Raw genomic sequence first — 24,192 nt, 5'->3', positions numbered from 1 at the left:
GGTCCCTTCAAGTCCTCAGCTGGCGGATCTCATGAGGTGGCAACCTCTTTGGAGCAGAGCTGTCTCTTCCCTGTCGTTGTTTGGTGCTGTGCATAGCGTGGGTTTCCATCTTGTTCGGGGATTGCTTTCAGGAACTGAAATGTCGTAATGGTTCAGGATGGTTCTCTTGGCCCTATTTGCTTCGTCCTGTCCCCCTGAGACTCTGTCCCTCGTGCTGCTGTGAGCATGTGGGTGGCACCATCCCAGGGGACGGTTTTGGAGGCAGTCAAAAAGCGTGCAGTTTTTCTCTGCACGTCTGTGAAACTCCTCATTGTATGAAGTTGTGTTTACTTAGGTGCAAAAAGCAACTGTACAAATTTGTACGGGAGAAAAATAGATGGAGGACGATTAAATACAAAGATCCCATCTATGACAGAGAGATTTTTCTGAGCCATCGGTCTCTGGAGGTGGGGAGAGCGTTTGGGGGAAGCACCTCTGTGTGGTCCGTTTGTAATGCTTCCTTGGCACCCTCGACTGGAAGCAGGACGCAGGGCTGAAGGCCCCGTTTCTGACTCAGCGCAGCGTTAATTGTTGCTCCTGGTTGGTTCCATGATCCGCTCCGCAGCCAAGCAGATGTTTGGGAAGCCGAAGGCAGAAGATGTGTGGGGAGGCTCTGGGAAGAAGCTGAAGCCGCTGCCTTGGAGCGACCGCAACCACGGGGACGAGCGGCTGCCCAGCCCCTGCTCAGCGGCCGTGCACCCAGCGCAGGAGCGACGTGAGGTGCTGCAGCCCACGCCTGGGGAGAGCTGAGTGCCACGTCTGTCTCTCGGTGGGACAGAGAAACATTCCCGTGATGGAAGGAGGATGATATCAACCTCCTCATAGTGTAGTGAGAGGCTTCCTTGAGTCTCCGTGTTGCTGCACCTGGTGCAAGTGAAGTAGGTTGGTTTCTATTGTGAATTTCACAGAATCACAGAATCATTTAGGTAGGAAGAGACCTCCAAGATCACCCAGTCCAACCCCTGAGCTAACACTAACAAGTCCTCCACTAAAACATATCACTAAGAACAATTGCTTTGAAAACTTAGCAGAGGCAGAGGCTGAATCCTCTGCTGTTAGAGCTGGAGGAAGAGTACAAACCTTGGGCAGCTAAGTAAGTAATCCTAGTCTCTGCTTGTTGCTGCTTAAGCACGACAATGAAAAGTGCAAGGCTCTGGCCCCAAGTCATCACTACTGAGAACCCCATTGTAATTAGCACCGATGACCACATCTTTATAGCTCTTACTCTATTTTTAGTCTGACTTACCACAGAGAAGTGATTTCTTCTAGGGTGGCTGTCTTTTTTTTTTTTTTTTTTGAAATATATCTTTTAAAACATTACCAGCCTGATCTCCATCCACAGCATGTACACCCACAGTCTCTTGGCAGAGATCTTGTCAAGGTTTTGTTTTGTTTTTAAGGAGGGTTCACAGCATTTATTTATTTCTGTTTGGTGCTCTAGGACGTCTGCTGCCTCTGCAGGGTAGCTCGATGGTAGCAGCTTACTGTCTTGGCTGGACAGGAAGACATAGCTGTTCAAAGTCTTCCAGATTAAAAACAATAATAATAATAAAAAAATCAGCTGCTCCTTTTAAGAGTTTGTCTTCAACATTCAAACTAGTTTTAAGGATTTTGAGTAAAGTTTTTGGGCTGTGCCTGCAGAACACCAGCAGATCTTGGATCAGGTCAGCGTTAGAAGTTGGTGCAGCTAGCTGGGTGCTCCCCCTGGGGGGGCAGCCAGTATGAGCTCCTGCCAGACTGCAGGGCACAATGAGCAAAAGATTCATCATAAATTCCATAAATTAGTCAGCAGGGAAACAGGCCTGTGGCTCTCTTTGAGTTAGGTACAGCATCTTTGGGGGGGGAGTGGAAGGCTGCTTCATAGAGGGACACCTGCTACAGGTAATAAACGAGCTGGTAGACTCGAACTCACAACCAAGACCCCAGTATGACTGCCTCTTTAATTTCATCTGCTATTGCCTTCCTTTGTCTGCTCTCTGGACAAAAGAAGTAAGCTCCCTACATAGAAGGTTACTGTCATTAGCTTACTTGAAATTTTGGGCAGTGTGCAAGCTCTGCTACCACAGTTACTTAGGCTGTGCTGTTAGAATCGAAATAGTGTTTTTCACTTTTTTTGGCATAGACTTTGGAGAGCATTAGGCAAAAGTATTATGGCACGCTAATGACATTTCCCAGCATTCACCGAGTACAAATGCTTCAAATAATTTGGGAGCCAATTCTATTTCAGAAACTAATCCAACTGTACTCAGCAGCGTAGAAGCCAAAACCATCTGAAACTCTAAAGCCACTTCCTTCTATGGGTTTAGCAGATGAATCGAGAAGGCAGTCAATACAAAGAGATAGCTATTTGCCAGGGTAGCTTTACTCCGCAGAATTTTCTCCCTGGGAAAATGTAATAAACAAAATATTTTAAAATTACTAGACATCTAGTGTAAATACTGTCATAATGATAAATAGTGACCTCAGAAGCCTTTGATACTTTAAGGGCTGGTGGTAATCTGTAGTGCAAGATTACAGAAGGATCTCGTTTGTGGTTTTCTTTGGGTTCAGTGACTGTGTTTTCTGTGTGAGATCTCTGTAGGAGCCAGAAGTAGCCAGTTACGTGTTTCAAGTTGGATCTTAATCCGTGCGTGGAACTGTTGAAGGGTGTCTGTACAAGGGGAAGTAGTCATCCAGCGCCGTGGAGCTTTGTGCTCGGTGCATTCACAGCCGGATCTGGTTCGTTACCTTTGTTTTGTATCTGGTGGTTCGGATGTGGAGGTTCACGTTCCACGCATGAACACCGCCTTTGGGCTGAGCCGGGCTCAGGTCAGGGTCTGTCCTCTCTGCACCATGACCGCAGCACAGAGGAGCTGCGGTTTCACACCAGGGCCGTGGGGGACTGAAGAGGTGTGCTGCAGCAGTGCAGCCTCATGCTCTGTCTGTGTGATTAATTCCCTAGAGATGCTATGAACTATGGAGAAAAACAAGCCTGAGGCTTATTTGAGCTAAGCCTGCAGGGGTCAAACCATTGTTGCAAGCTCCAGGAGCTGAAGAAATATGAAAATAACTCCTGGTTATCCCTTTCACCTTCACTGCCTTGTGGTGTGTAACCTGGTTGGGCTGGGATCATGTCTGGTGTGCGTGATGGTTTAACTAGACACAGGTTTTACGTGCTGAACTGTCGGACTGCCAGAAGCCCTCACTACCCATTCCTGTGCTCCTTTGCTGGCTGCAAACTCCCGTGGCATCAAGCTGGCATCACCATACCCCGGGGATACCAGCACCATTTTGTTGGAAGAAGTCGAAGCGCAGCTCGTTCCACACCACCGCTGCATCTGTCTGAGCCCAACGCCTGTGTTTCCAAATGCGCCGGCGCTGTTAAAGGCTGGACGTCGCCGGCTTGTGCTGTGCCAGGTGCCGAGTGGTACCGCTGCCGCCTCGCACAGCTGCTCAGCCCACTTCTGGAGCGTACCCAAAGCGAAACAGAGGCAGCGTGGTCTTTTACTACAGAGCGCCCAGCATTTTAATTATATTTAACTTCTTGGAGAGTGGTCCAATTTTGCTTTGCCTGCTTCTAATGCATTTATAATCTGCTATTCTTCCTTCAGAAATACAGGTATCCGGAGTGGGTGAGCTCACGGTCCCATGTAGCGTAAGCTTTCGCTTACAGAAGCAGTTACTTGGATGAAGGCGACCAGCAGGAGAGGTTGGGGCTGGAGGAGGTGGTATTGTGAGTAGGAAAGCTGAAAGATCGCGCTTTTGGGCTGGGGAGGTAGTGGACAGTGCGACACTTGGGGTGAAGGCAGGTTGGTAAGGGGTGCTTGCAATCGTGAGGACGCTTAATTTGACAAAACCTGTGAAGAAAAATAGCAACAGTGAGGTGGGAGCAGTGAGACCAGGGAGTAAAGGTGTGATCGTGAAAGGCTGAGATGTGCAACAGTAAGTACAGAAGGCAAGGAGAGAGGGAGGGAGATGAAAGCATTAGGAATAGGCGTACAGGTTATTTGTTGACATGGTTGCTTGTAAATAGGACCATGCAGGGGAAAAGAGAACGTACGCGGGGCAATTGGTTCTGGCGTTGGAACAGTCACTGAACATCCATGTGCTGCGTGCTGCCAAGCTCGTGCTGCTGTGGCAGCGCTTTGCCATCAGTTGTATTTTGCATCAATCGAGAGATAATCAGTACCATCAGCCCTTAGCAGTTGGGAGCTAAGATGCCTGGCAATGAAATCTGCTGGTGGAAACATCATTGTTTCCAAATAGTTGTATCCTACTTGGAATCAAGTTTCTCAGCTTCAGGGTTTGGGAATTTAAATTCTTTCAGTCAGACTGCAGGTTTCCTTGAATCCCGAGAAGAGAGGTATGGCTAAAACGGCTCAGATGCTTGAGTGCAGTCTAAGTTATTCTTCTTAAAGACGTGAAACTTTTTAAAAGGATTGTTCACAGTTTTCAAAATGGTTGGTAAAGAGGAATGCAGGTCTGCAGGGTAGGGAAGAAAGCAGGACTTCTGTGTGTGTCAGAGCTATAGGATGGGATGCTACACTAATGCCTTGCGTCCTCTCCACCTCCCCCAAAATATTTTGGGGCTGTTGTTCAGTCATATTGTGCGTCAGGCTATCTAAATGGGAATTGGAAGACATCTCAGGAGCTAAACTTAATTAGGCTGGAGGGAAAAGACTGGCAACAAATTCCAGTCTTAAGAAAAACCTGTATATTGGGGATGCCACCTCTTTCATCAGCAGAGATTGAACCCTTATTAAGTTCAGAAAAGTGGCTTGGAGTGATTAAGAACTGGGTGGCACAGGGATGTGTGGAAATCGGCACAGGGATGTGTGGAAATCAGCACAGAGGAGCTAACAACCTGTAAGTAGTGCCTGATGGCAGCTTGGCTGTGGAGTTTGTCTATTGGGATGAATGGTTTCTGCAAAGTAGCGATTCCCATGGTGCTTTCTGGCCTTGTTCTGGCACCCAGGTTGTTGAAATAAAAAATAAAAAATAATTAAAAAAAAAAAAAAGAGAAATGGTCCCAGGTGTACCCAGTAGCTGCTTCTGCTAACTGCGGTGTCCACCTGGTCTCATTGCTAATGGCATCTCACTTTGTCCTGGGCCGTGTACGGTTTAATTATTGTGATGAAAATCCCAGCTGTGCCAGGTACGTACAGGGAAGCCTCCAGGGGAGGCTGCCGGGGCCAGCTTGTGAACACCCATCGCGCCTCCTGCCAGGCAGCCTGGCGTGCCTGTTGAGCACATTTGGGCGGCCAGGAGTATACAGTACTGCCTGGCGGGCTGGCACCACGGAGGTCTGGTCTGTCTCTCTGTAATCACTTCTGTCCCACCCTTCGTGACACCGTCAGCATCTCCAAATGCCATCAGTTTTCTCTTCCCAGTTGTGTGCAAGGCCTGGACGCTGCCTGCCTGTCCCTCCCTCTGTTCCCTCTTGGTATCAGCCCTGTGATGCAGCTCTGAAGTAATGCAGAAGAAACCAATTTAACAATAGCTCTGAAATCCTCCCCTGAGGAGCCTCCTGGACAAAAAAGTGGATCTCAGCTGACCCAGGAGGAGATGTGAGGGGTGACCATGGGTCTTTTTGACAGGATGGGCCCACTCAAAGCAGTCAGTGGAGCACATGAAAATAAGACCAGGAACAAACTTGCTTGCAAACCATCAAGGTCAGGCATGCTCAGAGGACCTAACAGTGCTGCATGATAGGCACTAGAGCCATCAGGTCCTTCCCGTGCTGCAGAGCGGGGCGTGCGGACCCAGACCGAGCATTTAAGAGAGCTTGGCAGGACATCCTGTACCAGGTGAGAACTGGTGTCTGCAAACGGTCCATTAACACTCGTGAATTACTCCGTCAGTTTTGTCAGTGATCTCCCGCTTAAATATGGATTTATCGTGAATTCACCAGGCCTTACCTTGCTTAGCTTCTGAAATCTGATCCGCTCGCAACACAAGAGGATGGGGCTGCAAGTTCCAGTAGTCGTCCTCCCCACCAGCTGTGCTGGCGGACAAGTGGCTCATTGTGCCGAGCAGAGCAGCCTTGACCACGGACCCTGATCGGGGGAGAATATTCCATTGTAACCCTCCATTGTGTCCTGTATGTCTCATTAGAGAGGTAAAAATTACATAATAGTAGCGCGCTGTAGTGAGTCACCGTGCTGCTGGTGTGATTTACAGCAGCTCCCTAAACTACGTTTTTGCTCAGCATGCCACATAACCCATAATTGCAAACATGTGAGTAGACAAAAAGTACATTTTTCCAATTCCACGTTATTTAGCATCAAGTGATCTCTGATGACTAAAACAGATGAAAATCTCTTTGTGTGGATATATTGTCACCTTTGATCTAACTGCTCTTATCTTGCTGTCTCCTTCTTGATGAAGTATTTTCTACAAATTCGTCTTACTGTCTTCTTTATTTTCATGCTATCCAAGGATATTTAATTTTTGCCCTATTCCAGCATCTCTTGCCAAGATTAATACTCCAGCTGCCTGGAAACTCTGAATTCCATTGTTTTGAATTCATTCTTGTCATCTTTGAAGCACTATACATCTTCTCTCCTATCTTTGAGTCTGATCTTTCAGAATTTTTTTCTACGTATTTTGCCAGACTTTTCTCGTCGATACGTCTCTTCTTTCTTCCATCTGTTTGTTACTTTTCTGTCAGCCCTGTGCCCACATTCAGCCCATGCCCAAATCCCTCTTTTATTCCCTTTTTTGTAGGTTACCCCATTTCTTGCGTAGGTTCTCTGTCTATTAATTGCACGGAGGTCACCTTTTCTGTGTTCCTCTTCTGAAAGGTAGGATCAGCCTAAGTCACTCCTGATGGGTACTTGTTTGGTGGTTTTGTGTTTTTTTTATTTTCCACTGGTGGGAAATTTCTCAGCTTTCCATGCATTGAGTTCAGCGCTTCATCGTCACTTTGGTAGGAGAAGCTTTTCATCTGTACAGGGGTTGTAGGTTAAGGCAATTTAAGCCCATTTCTAATTGTCCCATTTTAGAACAACAGAATAGATTATTCCTGTTGTTTTTATTTTTCCACAGATATCTTTTATGTGTGTGAAGGTTGTCTCGTCTACCATCATTCTTTCTAGTCCAAATCACTGTATTTCATTCATTTTCTCCCCTATTAGTTACAGTTTTTACAGCTGACATTCTTGTTGCTCCACACTAGACAGTCCAATCCATGTGCTATCGAAGGGCAATTCAAGATGCTTCCTATATTTTTTTTGCTGTTTCAGGGATGCTTCTTGATCATGATGTTCATGTGGCAGTGTTTAGCTGTTCTGAAATGCTGCTTCTTACATACCAAAGATCCTTTGATTTGAAGATTTGGGATTCAATTCTCTGAACTCATGGACAGCTGGCAGTATTAGAGAAAGGTGGTAACTTCTTTGGTGTGGGGTGGGAGTTTTTTGCTTTCACACTTGCTCAGATTTGACGTTCTTGAAAAACTTCTTTAATTTTAAAATGCTCCTGTGAGTATTTACCAGTTTCCCTGTGGAAATTTGTCACAGAAATAGAAGGGATTAATCCACCTGGATCAAACTCACAATCCTTTGTTCATAGCAGTTGTTTATAGGCAGGGTGCTTGAGTTCAAGCAAAGCTATAGTTGAAAGGTAACCCATAAAGCACAGTGTGAAGCCTGTGCTAAATTTGATTGCCTAGTTTGTGTTGTCTTTTCCTTTTTTCATTATTCCCAAAAAATAACTGCTCATGTTTCAAATGTCAAGAGTCTGTTTTAAACTCCTCTACTAATATTTTCCTTCCCCAGTGAAGTCTTTCTCCACACAACTCAACTTCAAGAAGCCCTTGAGGATTTACTGAAGTTAGTCAGGGTTGTGTTTGTGCAAAGGTAGTGAGGGAGGAACACATTTGTGTTTCGTGGTTATTTTCTTATGTAAAAATCCTAAAGGTTGCGATCACTTGAAAATCATTGTAGCAAACAGACACTTCTTTCACTACTAGATCTGTAAACATCTACGCACCAGCTGAGCGTGTGTAAGTAGACACGATTTTTACCGTGATATCCAGTGCCATGGGGCAGGACATCAGTCCTGGCTGGCTGTGGGTCCAGCCGGCACGGGTGGAAAGTCCGTCCAGAAGACCCTCAGGTGTGGTCTCCTTGGTGACTCCATTGCTCGGTGAAGTTGCTTGAAGCACAGCCCATAAAAACATCGATTTTTTAAAGAGGTTATTAAGAATATTAGCTACACTGTTACTTTTTAAATAAACACACCAGGGATCCAAACAGAATTTATAGCAGTACTTGAGACCTCTTGGACTTGTCAAAATCACGTAAATTAAGGGCAGCAGTATAGGGCTGTACTTCTGCTTCCACATCCCTGGCTTGATATTAGGAGATAAGTTTCACTAATGAAACCTGAAACAAAAATAAACATACAAAGCTCTTTTTTTATCATGAGAGGACATGGTAGTTGCCACATTTTCGGAAGCAGCATTTTATCTAAAACCCAAGACCTTTATCTAAATTGCAGTCTTTCATGTCCTGCAAGCTGTTACAGGCGTTTTGTTCATGCCAAAGGAAGAACAAAGGTAATAACATCCGCTTGCATGACCGCGAGGCCGGCAGACGCCTGCGAGGGCCCGGTCGGCCGGTTCCTGCGGTGCTGTTCCCCAGAGGCAGGCTGCCAGGCTGTCAGCCTGTGCTGGCATTACGTTATGGGATAGCAGGGAAGTGCTGCTCACAGGGAGGGAGAGCCTCTGGGCCCAGGCCACGGACACGTCCCTCGGCCTGCCCTGAGCCATGGGCCCACGGACTGAGCCCATGGGCCATGGGCTCTGCATCCCATGTGGAAATTCTGCCCATGGGATTTAATAAATGTACACCAGCATTTTTCCTAGGGCTCGATATTTTTCTTGCCTTCATTGCAGCTATAAAGCTATATCTTTTTGAGCTTATGATAGCTTTTAAGCTTTTACCCTTTTAAATTAACGTGTTAGGAACATGCTAGGCTATTGTGCTGTCCATAATGTGTTTTTAAGCACAGGGCTCTTTTTGCAAAGGCTGTGTAGAATGTGTAAATGTGCTTATGTAGCTGTCCTAATCAAAAACTGCTCTCACAACAAGGCAGCCGGTGTTGAGGGCTCTGTGCTTCTCTTCTGAGTCAGCGGTGGCTGAGTGGGCGTGCAGGCCGTATGCTGCCTCAGAGGCATTTTGAAATGAAAGATTCTTAATGGCGAGCCTACCGTGCGTGTTTTCTCTCAGTTTCAGCTGGGGGACTCTGGAGTTACATTGCCACAATATTTCAGTCTGTGGTTGGGACCCTTGTGCTGCAGACACCGTGTCCAGTGGAGCTGGGTGGCCCTGGGAGTCGTGAAGGGGCCGCTGCAGAGGCCTCAGTCGTGCTCCTCTGGGGGACCCTCTGGTGAATTCAGAGCACTCTGCTTGCTGAGCTCTTAGCTGATTGATCGGGATCAGGCTGCCAGGCCAGCCTTTCTCTGTTGGTCTTCAAGAAGTATTTGTGCCTCATGCAAAGCAGGTCATAAAGAATGGGATATGGAAGGCTGGTGTATGTAGAATAGCTGTTACTGAACAGGCTGATGTGCTAGAAAACCCTTGTGAAGGGCTTAGCAATTATCTCAGCCCATGGCTTGTTTTTATGAGTGTCGTACACACTTTCAGGTCTCTTTCAAAGTTCAGTTTTGTGTGACGTAACTGTGATTATTTCCTGTTTTTCAGGAGATGACTTTTCATTGATACAGCAAGAAATATATATGGTTAAAGAATGCAAACACTGCAACATAGTCGCCTATTTTGGGAGCTATCTCAGGTAAACCCCACTGTATTACCTACATTTCGTCTGGTTCTTTCCTGGGACAATCTCAGTCTGGTTTATTACTTATATCCTCTCTCATTGTTCTTCTCTATGCTGAATTCCCTTCAGTTCCCATCTGGCTTAAAAAAAAAAAAATGTAAAAAAGAAAAAAAGTGACTAATACTTTGTTTTCTCTGCTGGCCAAAAGGCTGGAATATTTTTATCACTAGGAACAGAAAGAAACTTTTCCCTTAGAGACTCTTGCAACATATCCAATCCTACTCTCTTGCTGGGCAGATTTTAAACATTTATCACTTCTACTATAAAGCAAGCTCACTGTTTATCTAGAGTAGAATTGCTTTTAGGTATTTAATTTAATGGCAGTATTGTGTGCTGTGCAAGGATAGCCAGTGAGTTGTAAGAGCAAAACGCACTAAATCTGGGCTGCTGGTAATAACATTTTTCATAGCTCTGGTGCGACAGATGCGACGTACTGAGAGCAAGGTGATGCCAGCTGGCCACATCTTCAAGTGCACACGTTAAATGTTATACAGAAAGTTGGGGAATATTTTCCATTTCTGTGGAACAATGCCATTTATCAATTGGCTCTGTGGGAATATATATCACCACTTTGCCAATTTGGTCTTTTTCTACACAGCTTCATCTTTGGATTTCATGAAGGACTGCATTTTTTAAAGTAATTTGTACAGCCCAAGTGGACTTCAACTGGAAAATAGCTGGATTTCTAAATCCCCAACACTCCTTTTGGAGGCTGTGAGGAATTTTTTAGATACAATTAGGTAATTTCAATTTCAGATTGAAACTGTGAGTTTAGTATGCTTATCTAATGTACTCATGCTGTTAGAAGGTAAACCTCGGGTGTTTACACATTATTCCTTGCAGTTAAGAGGTCAGGGTTAAAGCAACATCTTTTAGATCTGATAACAGTTAAAAGCTTGTCAGTGATTTTGGCATAAAATTTTCATTTTGATAGGTGAGAATTTATATTGAGATTTTTAATGACATGCGAAACGTGTAACTGCTAGTCATGTATCAGAGTGTATGTTTTTAACTAAGAGCGATCAAGGCCGATAGAAAACAATTTAAATAATCATTATTAACAGTGTTCTGCATACAGATCAATCAGCTTCTGATGTCTGTGTTTTTAACTTTTTTTTGATAGCCGTGAAAAGCTGTGGATATGCATGGAGTACTGCGGTGGGGGATCCCTCCAAGATATTTACCATGGTACTTTGAAAATTACTTTATGTTTGTACCCTTTGAAAGGTTTATGCAAAGAGGAAAATTTGAAAGGAAACTAGCAGGGAATGGTTGGTACTAGCCAGCACTACATGTGTTTTTTCTTAAGAAATGAACGGTGTTTTTTAGCTACAGTCAACAGATTTTGTCAAGAGCACTTCTCAACATGGAAACAGTCACTTTGTGCTAATATCCTGCCATTCTAGGCCAGAACATGCTTTATCTTTTAATCATCACACTGTTCATTTTCCTCTGTGATACTTAGGTAACAAGAGCTTGATTTATTCCAGTGGAGAGCTCTTTGGTAACTACAGTTGCTGTACATTGTGAGCTCGTCTGTGTCTTTAGTTGCCTTCTGTCAGCCCAGTGTCTTGAATGGCAGTATGCAGTAGTAGTTTATCTCCTCTCTCTGAAGGTACTGGAAAAAAAGACCTCTAAAAAGTTCGCAGCTAGAAATCATTCTATTTAGATGTGGAGACTCTGCATGCTATGAAGAAGCAGGTTTTACTGAGAAATCTCTAAATTTGATCTTCAAAGGATAAAAAAGACCTTTTATCTCTCCTCTTGTACAATACTGTACCACTCTTCTATTATTATTTTCACCTCTCAGGTCTAACCTAGAGTTGTTGACTCTGTAGAAGGATTTACTGGAGTTGTTAAAAAAAAAAAAGCAGTCCAAAAACTTGCTTTGCCTTTAAATGAAAACGTGGGGGTTTTGAGTACCAAAGCTTTCCACCTTGTTTTTCGGACAGCTTTAAAACAATTCTAAGTCCCATGGCCCCCTAGCATAAAACATTGCTGTTGCTAATATTAGAAAATTAGCAGAAGTCATTTTTATTGCTTTCTACGTTTCCCAGAGTACAGGATATTGTATTGCTGGGAAGTCACTTTTAAAATGATAATTAGATTTCTGTCAAACAAGTTTTCTTCTCGCTGTGGGTATTGTCTTCTGTTGCTGTGCTGTTTTTGTTTTTTTACAAAAAGGCTTTCTGTAAAACAAACAAACAAAACCCTCTTTTCAGCTGAATGTAAAATACAGTCCTTGTAAAAAAAGGTCTTTAACTTTCACGGCAATAAATTCTTTTTGGCTGCTTCACAATATTATTTATGTGTTACAGGCTATAGACTTACGTACTTTTTAATCTTTGTTTTCAGTAACAGGACCTCTGTCAGAGTTACAAATTGCATACGTATGCAGAGAAACTTTACAGGTACTGTACTTCTGCAGGTGTATGATGAAGTCTTGTGTGATAGTCTGTGTACAGAAAGTAAATATGGAAGATGAGTCATTGCAGAAAATGATTCAGTACCGTCACTTCCATTTGCAAGCATTGGGAATCCACTTGAGACCAATTGACCAGGGTTAATCTGTTAGTTTCTATATTGTATACATAAAAAAGAGCAAGAAATACCGTAATGTAATGCACATATTTGCTTAGAATCGTTGTCAGAGCAGTGCTCCTCAAGACCAGGCTGGATAGGGCTTTGAGTAACCTGATTTAGTGGGAGGTATCCCTGCCCGTGGCAGGGGGGTTGGAACTACATCACCTTTAAAGTCCTTTCCAACCCAAACCATTCTATGATTCTTTTGCAATGTAATTTGCAAAGGAGCTTATTCAGGAGCAGATGTCTCTGTGGATCCCATTACAGGGCCAAAATACTAAAACTCAGTCCTGTTCCTGTCTCTTTGGTGATCTTGTTGGTTTCAGTGAAACTATGGAAGACAGGTCTTTGCAGGCTGTGACCACAGTGCTGTCTAGGCTATTTTCATGCATTGTTCTAACACAGTGATTCAGTGCAGAAAGTGTTTAGGACAAAGTTCTGAATCTCGTTGCAGAAAGCAGCTAATACCTAGCAAGCAAGGGTAAGTCCCTGGGTAATTTAAAATAAAAATTAAAAAAAGGCACATTTTAAACTGCCTGCTTGATCTGTGGCATTAAATTATAATTGTTTGTAGAGGAAAAATATTACAATCAAATGACTAAAACGGTTTCATTTTCTGATTGCTGATAATTGTAGAAATTTAAGATAAGGTGATGCAGGCAGCATGTTTCTTAAAGGAACTTTTTATTCCCTGCTGCATCTATGAATAATTGCATAAGAGAATCACGAAGATGCACACCTTTCCCTGAAGCGGTGGCTGAACTCGTCACTGCCAGAGGCGGGGGTGTAGACCCATGGACAAATCTGCTTGGGAGTTCTGTTCCTGATCTCCTGTTGCTGCAGGAACTGGTATTGCTGGAAGGGCAGCTCAAAAACTAAACACCCGTTTGTTGAAACCTTCAGGACTTCAAAAATATAGCTAATTTTAGTAAAGGAAAATGGTGATTTATCTTGAGGCTTGTTTTGAAAACACACATATCCATATGTAAAATGCTAGACCATGACTGGTTTAAACAAGTCTTCACGTGTGTTGGCTAGGGCTGGGAGAGATGAGGAACAGAATCCAGCATACCTCTTAGCTGCAAATCTCAAATTTTTGAACTTTCAAATAAGGTACATTGAGTAATTCAAATTTGTTAAATAAGACTGGCTTTGCAGTATGTTAACGAATGGCAGAAATGATGAAGTGTTATGTCTCTTTTATTTCCAGGGTCTTGCTTATTTGCATATGAAGGGCAAAATGCATAGAGATATAAAGGTAACTTGGAACTTTAAGAAATTTATCTTGAACTTTCTAGTGCAGAAAAATATTTCTGATGAAATATTTTAATTTTCTATTTGTTATGTTTTAGGGTGCAAATATTCTACTAACAGACCATGGAGATGTCAAATTAGGTAAGTTGCTTGAATTTATTAGTAAGACAGAAAGCAAATAGGAGTTTTTTGATTATTGACCATTGATTTAGCAAGTTGTCTTTTATCACTCCTACAAGGCAGAAACACACAAAAAAATAACCATAAAGTAGAGACCCTACCTCCTGATGAGGATATTCAGCTTTTATAAGGCCTTGTCTTTGTGTTGCGCAGCACATGTTCAGCCAAGATTGAGCTTGCAATAAATGATAACGCAGTAGTTGACAACAGAAAGTGTGGATCCATAGGTGTATGTATGAGATGAGAAGTTTTGCATTCTGTCAAGAAGTAACAGACAGTTGTTTTTTAAAACCAACAGGCCTTGAAGCCTCCCAGGTTTCCCTGGAATTTGTCAGGCTGGGGCTACCTGGATATTGATGTGTTTGTTCCTAGCCAGAATGACAGTTCTCCTGGAGTGAGATAGCTTCTCCTGAGCCTGGCAGCCTGTGGCAACACAGGGTCCATTGCTGGCTGCGCCTCCGATGTGTGATATTGGGCATTTCCATGCATGTGGAGACAAGGAAACTCTCCTCCTTTGCAAGCACTCTGGGACCCACAGATGAACACTCAGAAGAGATCTGTATTGCTGGCTTTCTCCAGTGATGTTTTGTGTTCAGGGGAGCTCAGGCAGGCTGAATCTTTCGTCTGAGCACACTGCCTTCTAAAACCCCGTCTGCCTGTCTGCTGCCTCTCTTTAGAGCAGCCTACGTGCACAAGCAGACATCCTGGGAGACAGCATGAGATATTCATCATCTTACTGTGTCTGGTGTTGAAACTGGGGTAGCTGCGATTAGCTGCGTTGCTACTCCTCAGAAAAGCTGTGTGGTTCAGCATGCTTACTCCCCTGTGCTGGCATAGGAGTGCTACGCTAGGAAAGTACAGCTTTTTTTAAAGAATAAGGAAAAAAAAAAGAGTAAAACCTTGAAACTGATAGGAGCTTCCAATAACTCCATTAAACTTGGGTCACACACTGATACCTTCCTTTTGCCTGCTAAGCTAGTTAGATTTGTCCACAATTATCCTCCAGCTATCGTACTACAAATACAATAAAAACAAAACAGGACTTAAATGATATTTGGCTCTGCAAGACCACCTGATTATCTGCAGCTCTCAGAGTAAGGGATAATTGTCCCCTAGACAGAATCTCCAGAAATAAGAACAGATGGACCCCACAGTTCCTCTGTAAGTAACACAGAAATAGAACTGTTTCCAAAGCATGATGCTATTTTTCCTCTAGAATATTAAACTGAATACCCACTAAATTTTGTGAGGTTGCTTGGTTGCTGTTTTGTGAGATGGGAAAAATAGCTAGGAGAGGAACAGGATCATGAGCGAGCTGTACACAGAAACGAATCTTCTTAATTTGAAATCACGTCAGTGTAGAAATTAGCTGATCTCATTATTAGTCTTTAACTGTTGCAGCTTAATGAATTTTTAATTTGCATTAATTTGCATTAGTGCTTTTTCGTAATATGATACTTACTAGAGTGGAATTGGAGTGTTAAAATCTAAATTTCTAAATATATGATTTCATTTTCCAGCTGACTTTGGTGTAGCAGCAAAAATAACAGCCACCATTGCAAAGAGGAAATCGTTTATTGGTACCCCTTACTGGTAATAAACTACTTCCATTTCTATGACTGCATGCAAAGCTAAGTTTGTATTTACAAATCATGCCAAGAATTCTAAAATACGCATACTGAAGTACGTGTATATAAATATAGAAGTATATGCATGTATTTTAAAATATGTATAGCAAATGCATACTTTCCCTTTCTTCCAAGTAAAATGCCGAAGAGTAGAAGTCTGGGAACAACTGACTAGCTGGTCCGTTGCTGTAACATAATCTACCTGGTGTTTGAGGCCTCAGATTTCTCTCAACTTTATTAATGCAAAACATTCTCCCCTTTTTTCCAGATATGCAATGGTCATTTAGTTTCTCACCAGCTTCTTATTCTTCTAGTGAATAAACTAAATGATGTCTTTCAGATTTCTGCTGTGCAGAAGAAATTGCAAAGAAAAAGATTTTTGTCTTTTAGTCATCTCTAGTACCTAATTTCTGTGCAAGACAGCTTTTAATATGCTAACTTATCAGTGTAAATCTTGAGCTGGATGAATACGCAAATGTAACTGCTCTTGAATTCTGGCATTACTGTGATGCAGTTAGGATGCCTTTCTCCAGGGCGATATTCTTAGTATAGACTGACTGTGTTCATCCAGCTTAATTCAGACAATGGCTTCTAATTGTTTGCTGCCCTCCTTATCCTAGTGCAGCATGAGGACTCAGGGCAGGAAGATTATCTGGTCATTAAAGCATTTCACCAGGAATCATGAGACTCTGGTTCTATTCCTAGCTTTGCTGGCAAGTTCACAACCTTAGGCAGAACACGCAACCTCTGTGTTTCTTTTCTCCCCTGATGCTGGGGAGGCGACAGCAGGCTTCTGCCTTCCTTGTGTTCTTTGTGGGGTTTTCTGCACTAGCATTACATAAAGTGCTGCGTGACTCCTGCATGCAGGCAGTGATTCAGATTTGGTTCTCTTCTGTATGCGCTGACTGAATGATGCCTTTGCTTTTAAAGGATGGCCCCAGAAGTTGCGGCAGTGGAAAAGAATGGTGGATACAACCAGCTCTGCGATATCTGGGCGGTCGGCATAACAGCCATTGAGCTTGCGGAACTTCAGCCACCCATGTTCGATCTGCACCCCATGAGGTCTGCTGGCAGCGGAGCTTGCTTACCTTCCACATCCTCTTCAGTCCTAGCAGGGGCTGTTACGATACACTTCAGCCTTCTTCATAGCTCAGACTTAGAAACCCACACTAGTATTCCTTCATCAATTGCTTTCTGCATGAGCTATGTGTGGTTTTAAGATATCAGTCTGAAGCCAAAGACTTAAATTTAGAATTGAAATTGTAAACTGTAATCTTGTAATTTAACAAAAGAAATTCATAGTGTCAGTAACAATGTGATTAAGAACAGGTAGAGTAAATCGCTAAAGAAACCCATAGCCGTAGGTTTAACAAGATTATGCATGGCATTAAAAAGATTTTATTTAAGGATAAGAAAATGAACAACTTTATTGCATCTGTCCTCTAACACAGTATAGACTATAAACCAGTTTCACCAGAATGATTCTTACCATGAATTATAAATTTAAAGTGTTCAGATGTTGGAATGAAATATATATATATATATATATATATATAAAATATAGATATATAATTTATTTTTTTTTACCATATGATGACATTATTCTTCCTTTACCTTTAGGGCCTTGTTTTTAATGTCAAAAAGTAACTTTCAACCACCAAAGCTAAAGGAAAAAGCAAAATGGTAGGTTAAACCCTTTCCTTTGTTCAATATTTTGCAGATGATATAAGAAAATGATTTGTCATTATTGAAGATGGAGCACTGTGAAAAATAGTGTGGGCTAGTTTTAAACTCAGTAACTCAGAGAGGTGGTTTCACCCAGAAGTTGTTTCACTGAGAAACAGCCAGTTGTTTGTTGCAATGTGAAAACAAATGAGAGAGAACTGAGGTCCAGCAGCAGGTATTTGCTGACATGACAGAAAACCAGCAGTATGGGACGGGACAGTCTTACTTTGTAAATTGCCTCCTACCAGTGATCAACATGGATGTGAAATCTCCCTTCTTGGGTCTTCTTGTCTGTCTTAGGAAGAAAAGCTATTTTTATCCTTTCCCTTTAATTCCTATTTGTAAGGTATTTGCCACTGTTAATGGGACAGGTAATTGTTTAATCCTTTCTTGAAGTATGTGCCTCTGCCAATTTACATTCTGCAATAATTCCTTCAACTTGTGATACCTTCCTAGTGCCTGCAGGATTTTGTGTCATACTTAATAACATTTTATTTTCATATTAATTTTCGTGTTTTATTATCAAAACAATTCTGGATTTTTTGCTTGCAATTTTGCTATAAAATCTTTTTACCTTGGGGTATTCGGATAGACAGGTGTGTGCTAGAGGAAGGGAGAAAACACTTCTAAATGTTTGTCTCCTGAATCGAAACTGCTCGCTGTAACCGCAGCCAATCAACGTGCATTACTTCTCCGATGTCCTTTTTGTAGATGTTAAAACTAGAAGAGGAAATGTGTTTTTTAACGTCATTTGAAATCAAGTGTGCTTGGACTAATGTTGTCCACAGAAGTTATACTGACACAAATGCAACTGGAAAAAAGTGCTTGAAAAATTGTAGGTCCAGTCATAACACCGAATCGTACTTCAAATTTAAAGATTATATGATGTAACCACCTAAATTGTTCTGGAAATAGCAACAAAATATGTTAAAGAATAAGTTGAGTCTTTGTGTAGAACTTTGTATTTTATTTTCCTGCCTGTAGCTAAGAACAGTGAAATTGATAGGTTTGCTTGGATTTTGAGGGTTTGCTAGGTACCTAATTCACAATTTTTACTTTTGCTACCTAATTCTGTACCAGTTGAAACTGGAAAAAGTTTAAATAGCAACATATGTGCTTAGTTTCTTTTCTGTATCCTACCAAAACATTTTTCATGCAAGTTCCATTAATCAAATGTGGTTTTTTTTCCCTATTTTGTTAACTTGGTAACATAATTATTCAAACCTGAGATACACTGAGGTATTTGGACAGCATTCTAACTTAGTGCATCCTTTTGTAATCTGTCTAGTTTCTGTGTTAAAATCAAAATTATCTTCCTGAAAAATTAAATATAAAACCTCATTTTCCTTTAAGGTCATCAACATTCCATAATTTTGTCAAAATTGCACTTACAAAAAATCCAAAGAAGAGGCCAACAGCAGACAGACTTCTTTCTGTAAGTGACGTGGAACGTTTTGTGATGTTAGTAAATGATCTCTTGCTTCAAAGTGAGCAACAAATCAGTGGAAAATCGAACTGGAACAATTTTCTTTCTCTCCCACAATATGGGTGGTGAAATCTGAATGAACAAGACAATGGTTAACTAGGAGAAGTGGCAAGACTTTATTCAGGGTCAGGATTTTTATATGATTTTTGGTAGGGAAAATTACAGAAAATTACCTTATGTTCTTCAGCCTGCCCTTTCCACAAGTGGATGTCGCAGCCTCTTAGGTATAGCTGCATAGATGTTGACCCTTCCTGTCACACAGACAGAAAACTGATCTATATAGCTAGCATTTGTTCATGTATCGTCTTACTAAATTTGACCAAACTACTTTTGTGAAAAGTGAAGTTAGTGTGTAGTTGTTTGTTTGACTCAGAGTTTAATTTCCAACTGTCAAAAAATTGTCAAAAAAGTGTGCCATTTCCATGCTTACAGAGGGGATAGTCACTATGGAGTCATTAAAGAAATACTCGAACCCCCAGATGAGGCAAAATTCAGTGAAGTTGTATATTGGGTATTTATTATTGGAAGTTGCATATCAGCTGCATATTATAACTTGTTCTTTTTTATGATTTTAGCATAGCTTTGTAGGTCAGCCTGGTCTTTCAAGGTCTTTAGCAGTTGAGCTGTTGGACAAAGTTAATAATCCTGACAACCACACACACTACAATGAAGTTGATGATGATGATTTTGAGGTGAGAATATCTTTTATTTTCTCCCTTTAGGTAAACCCAGCATTTAGATATCTTGCTTTGCTTTCATCATGTAAGACTCCAGCTTGACAGGGGCACTGCCCCAACATTTTTAGAGTTCCTGTAAGCTACTGTGCTGGAGGAACCAGGAAAGCTTGTCAGAGCTTGTCACACTTTTGCTCTGGGGTGTATATGAAGTTCCTGCGTGCGGTTTGTGCAGGGTCTTGGCATGGACAAAGACAGTGTGTGGCTCTGCAACAGCTATTCTTTCTCTTTGTTGGTTTGATTCTTGATTGAGATCCAACAGAAATGCACATAATTTTTCTAATTTTTCTGTTTACAACTCTTGCAGCCTCACTCTGTTATTCGCCATACAATTCGTTCTACGAACAGGAACGTTAGGGCAGAAAGAACAGCATCAGAGATAAACTGTAAGTTCCAGATATAATTTGCCCGTATGATGGTGTTGATTTGTTTCTAACAAGAGAGGATGTTGTAGTCATTCTTCAGTTGTGTACCCTAGAAATTCTCTCCTGCTGTTGGCACATTTGAGAAATGAAACCTGAAGAAACAATGCGCAGACATGAATCTTCAATGATATTTTCATAGAATTGTAGAATGGTTTGGGTTGGAAGGGACCTTACAGCCCATCTAATTCCAGCGCCCTGCCATGGGCAGGGACATCTCCTGCCAGCCCAGGCTGCCCCCAGCCACATCCAGCCTGGCCTTGGGCGCTGCCAGGGACGGGGCAGCCACAGCTCCTCTGGGCAGCCTAGGCCAGTGCCATTTTTCCAAAAACAAAACTAAAACTTGCCTATTATTCTGCTGTTTCATTTCATCTCATTGCTGCATAGTAAAGTTCAGGCAGAAACTTTTTATGACCAGTGTAGTCTTTCAGTTCTGTGATCTTGTCAGACTTTAAGCCTTACTTAAAACACCAAAAACACTAACTGGAAGTACATAAAAATTAAGAGTGACTTGATAATTAGGAGGGCATCTTTTCACGTGAATACATTGGCTTTCATTCTGTGATGAGAAACCTGTAAAAAAGGTAGCATTTTTTGTTTGTCTTTACACTGTTTCAAGTTCACAAGTTAAACCTTTTCTTGACCATGTTGGAGCACTTTTAATTTTAATAGCTGTCCTCACAAGGGTGTCTGTCAACTTAGTGCATTTTCTTTTCATAAAACCTTTTCTTTACTTTTAAAACAATGTTAATGCTCTACTCAGTTGGATCTAAGTTGAAATTTTGAGGGCAGAAACTGCCTTTCTTCAGGTTTGGACAAACGCCTGTTGTAATATAAATACTAGCTGCTCCTCTGAGTCACGTAGGTCTCGCTTTTAGGAAGCTTACTGTTAAAAGCCCCTTTTTTTCTTTCATGTGCATTTAAAAATAACATGTGGTTACACAATTACATTTTAGTGTGCTTTCATATTATGACTTGCTATTTACTTTTCGTCTGTTTCTTGTGGGTTTCAAATTTGTGAATTTAAGCATTTAGATGATAATGATATTTATAGTGGTAGTCATTTTATAGGCAAATTAAGTGTTGTGTACGTTATTTTGTTGTGCTACAGCATGTGATTCCCTGTAGTAAGCATCGAAAGGACATTAGCGTAATGTTGTGTGTATTAAAGTTGACAATGTACTGTTTTGTAGTTGATAAGCTCCAGTTTGAGCCCCCTCTACGGAAAGAAACTGAAGCTCGGGATGAAATGGTAAGGACAAGTTTGTTTTTTCCTTCCTTTACTAAAATCATAGCACCTTCATTGTTTTGTGGTTCAACTCTAAGTAATTTGTGTCTGAAGTACAAAGTCATGAGAAGGCTACTCTTGGTCCCTGGACAATCGAAACATTTTTAAGAAAATGAATTGCCCTCTATGCTTTGTGCGGAGAGTCATGCTCAGATGAAATAAACAAGTGCCAATTAATTTGATAATGTGGAGAGGCTGTTCTGCATTTGAGTCCCTGATCTCACCATCATCAGAGTTTATTTGCTGCTTGTTTCTTGGAGCCCAGCCAACTTGCATGCGGACTTTTTGCCCCCTGTGAGCTGCTGCTGTTTATCCCAGTTCTCAGCAGTTTGCTTCAGATCAGCTAATTAACGTTCTTTTGGGTTAGTATGTGACTGTTTAAAAGGGCTCCATTTTTTAATAAGTGTTGTGAATAGCAACAGCTGCCATTAATTTTGATTTGGAGAAACCAGTGCTCAGTGTTCCAGAAAAATCCCATTCCTATTTTTTTAAAGCTGTACTCGAGTTCACCAGGTGGATACAAGTTCATCTTATTTGCATGTGACTTCAGAGACTTGTACATGTTGTTACTGATGAGGTCCCCTTGGTACGGTGACAGGAATGCCCCCAGCCTTTCCTGACAGTATTTCATACGAGTTTGGAGGTGGCTGCACTATGTTCTCTTGTTGGAAGAGTGTCTTGGAAGTGCCCCGAGTGGAAAATCCTTACTGAGTTTTCACCATAAGTTTTTGCTTTCATGTTATTTAACGTTACTTGATACTGGCATTATACCATTTCCAGATGCTCCTTTTCAGTCTGAATCTAAGAAGAAAATATCTTTTCAATAATTGTTTTGTAACTATATTGTGAAACATTACCTCACTTTGGAATTTTAGTTATTGCTAATGGGTCATTCTGCAGAGCTTGGGAATCTCCCAGGCTTCTTCACATGCTGCGGATTCAGTTTGATAGGAAAAAAAAATGAAAATCTCTTCATCCTCAGGTGGTGGCAGCTGGCAATGACTTTGCTTCACATTGGAATCCTTTTGTTGAAGGTGGAAGCAGCAGGTAAGTATAGAGTTTTAAAACATCTTGTATTTCTGTGACTTAATATGAAAATATAGTCTGAAAGAAATAAATTGAGGTGGAAAATCAAACCTTAAGCCCAAATTTATTTTAATATTTATAAAATCAAAGGAGATTTTACCCAGTTTTCAGTCATCCTTCTACTGTTGGTTGGTCATTGTCTTGGAGAATGGATTTTAATCTCTTTTAATAATGAACAGTAGTTTATTTTAAATTTATTGTAGCTCCCAGTTGTAGATGGAAAGCAAAGCATACACGTGTATGTCTGCCATGCTGAAATAACATTGCCAAAGCCAATTTTCTGAAGCGAAATCAGAAACCTTGCAAGGGCTGAGTTCAGGATCCTGCGCTACCCTTGCACGTCTCTTGTGAGCCACTTCTGTAGTTGTGACATCCTGTGGCAAATATTTTCGCAGTGCTGAAGGGCAGGTCTTTGCCAGTGAGGAGAAACCAGTTCTGAAGATTTAGTGGTGTGACTGCGCGGCTGCTGCTGTGGGTGTCCGCTTAGCACAATCTATAATAACAGTCATATAGTGTTAAGGGATGCAGTGTTCTAGGCAAAGATATGCTGTAACTGATTTCCTCCGGGCTAAAGCAGGCCTGAAGTAAGGGGGCACAACTGTGTCCAAGTTAGGACTGAATTTAACATGTATGTGGCTTCCTTTTGCTGCAAACTACCAGATTCTGCCTTTAAAGGCAACCTTTGAATTTGTGTTGAGTGATATGAATGTTTAGTAATAGTGGTGCACATATGTAGGGAAAGATGGTATTTCAGTTCAAATAATTGAGGCTCAAAGAGCCTCTTTCCCATCTTTATTTGGAACTGAGCAGCACACAGTAAATTTCTTTGGCTTTTTTGCAGATAAAGTCTTGCATAACCTGTCAGCTGACACTCCAGCCCCCTGGAAGGCTGACCTTGTCACGTAGATTGCTGGTGCTTGGGTCTTTTTAAGTTCAACCCATTTTTCTGTTCTCACTGTCATCGTAGTAAAAGTTCAGGGTGGCTTTCTAGACCCTGCCTTTCTCTGTCCAGTAATGACAGTGGCTTCTTTCCTTCCTTTATTCATGTTCTTTGCTTGTGTGACCCTGATGAACTAAAAGATTGCAAGCCTTTCTCATGAGTGGTGAGTTTTCTGCAGACAGCTGGAATCTGCGGGGTCGAAGAGCAGGGAGGGAGGAGGAAAGCTCTGATTTCTCATCTTCATATCCTCCCTGCAAAGTGACTTACTGACTTGGTTCTGTTTCTCTGCCATTATTAAGATTGTCCATACCAGACTATATTGCAGAAGGAACGTAGCTGTAGCAAGCGTTGCTAGGGCTATAAGTTTGTAAATAGATACAGATTCAGTACACAATCCCTCTGATTGAAAGGAGAATAGTCATAAAACTTCTGGATGGTCAGTCTGTGCCGCTTACTTGGAATCCACTTCCAGTTTAAAAAGATAAACAGGAAATGCATAGCTCCTCTGTCCCCAGCAATTCAGAATAACACCAGGGATGTAAAGAGAGGATGCGTGCTGGGGGAAGACAGACAGACGGACTTGCTTTTCATGTCCCTTGGCTTTTATCAGAGTAATGGCGATTGTTATGTTTGACTTGGGAATTATTTCAGTGGAAAGAGGCATATCAGAAGTTGTACCTGAAGATTGAACGTACTTGTTGGCTCTTCTCATCCTTATTGTAGCATTTTAAATGACTTTCTGTATAGATTTGCTGTATTATAGAGGTGTTTTTTTTGCTGATGGGTGGGCTTTGTATTTATTTTTTTACTAGCTCCTGGTGACAACTGCTTTTCCTTCAAAACAAATAAATTGTAGGGAAATCGTATAGCAATCCATATGTGGTTGGATTAGTTTTGGGGTAATATGTTTTGAATTTCCCATTAGTTACCCCTGTAGCCATTCCTCACTGGGTGACGTGTGCTGTGGGACCCGGAAGGATGTGTGTGGTGGTGGGATTTGGGAGT

General features: G+C 41.7%; 1 protein-coding gene across 5 annotated transcripts in view; it reads left to right on the top strand.

Moving 5' to 3' along the window:
- MAP4K5 (mitogen-activated protein kinase kinase kinase kinase 5) overlaps nt 1–24,192 on the top strand; it is an 89,389-nt gene that overhangs the window by 44,114 nt on the left and 21,083 nt on the right. For all 5 annotated transcript variants that reach the window (XM_040557867.1, XM_040557865.1, XM_040557866.1 and 2 more), the window contains exons 5-17: nt 9,726–9,816; nt 10,985–11,049; nt 12,217–12,272; nt 13,655–13,702; nt 13,797–13,839; nt 15,399–15,471; nt 16,437–16,568; nt 17,127–17,189; nt 18,585–18,666; nt 19,293–19,409; nt 19,759–19,837; nt 21,067–21,125; nt 22,144–22,208. In XM_040557867.1, the coding sequence (XP_040413801.1) occupies nt 9,726–9,816; nt 10,985–11,049; nt 12,217–12,272; nt 13,655–13,702; nt 13,797–13,839; nt 15,399–15,471; nt 16,437–16,568; nt 17,127–17,189; nt 18,585–18,666; nt 19,293–19,409; nt 19,759–19,837; nt 21,067–21,125; nt 22,144–22,208 (973 nt within the window). The remainder of the gene's footprint in view (nt 1–9,725; nt 9,817–10,984; nt 11,050–12,216; nt 12,273–13,654; nt 13,703–13,796; nt 13,840–15,398; nt 15,472–16,436; nt 16,569–17,126; nt 17,190–18,584; nt 18,667–19,292; nt 19,410–19,758; nt 19,838–21,066; nt 21,126–22,143; nt 22,209–24,192) is intronic.

The sequence above is a fragment of the Cygnus olor genome, chromosome 5, assembly GCF_009769625.2.
Source record: "Cygnus olor isolate bCygOlo1 chromosome 5, bCygOlo1.pri.v2, whole genome shotgun sequence".
Taxonomy (NCBI): domain Eukaryota; kingdom Metazoa; phylum Chordata; class Aves; order Anseriformes; family Anatidae; genus Cygnus; species Cygnus olor.
Note: the sequence above shows the minus strand (reverse complement) of the source record. Positions and strands in the feature narration are given on the sequence as shown.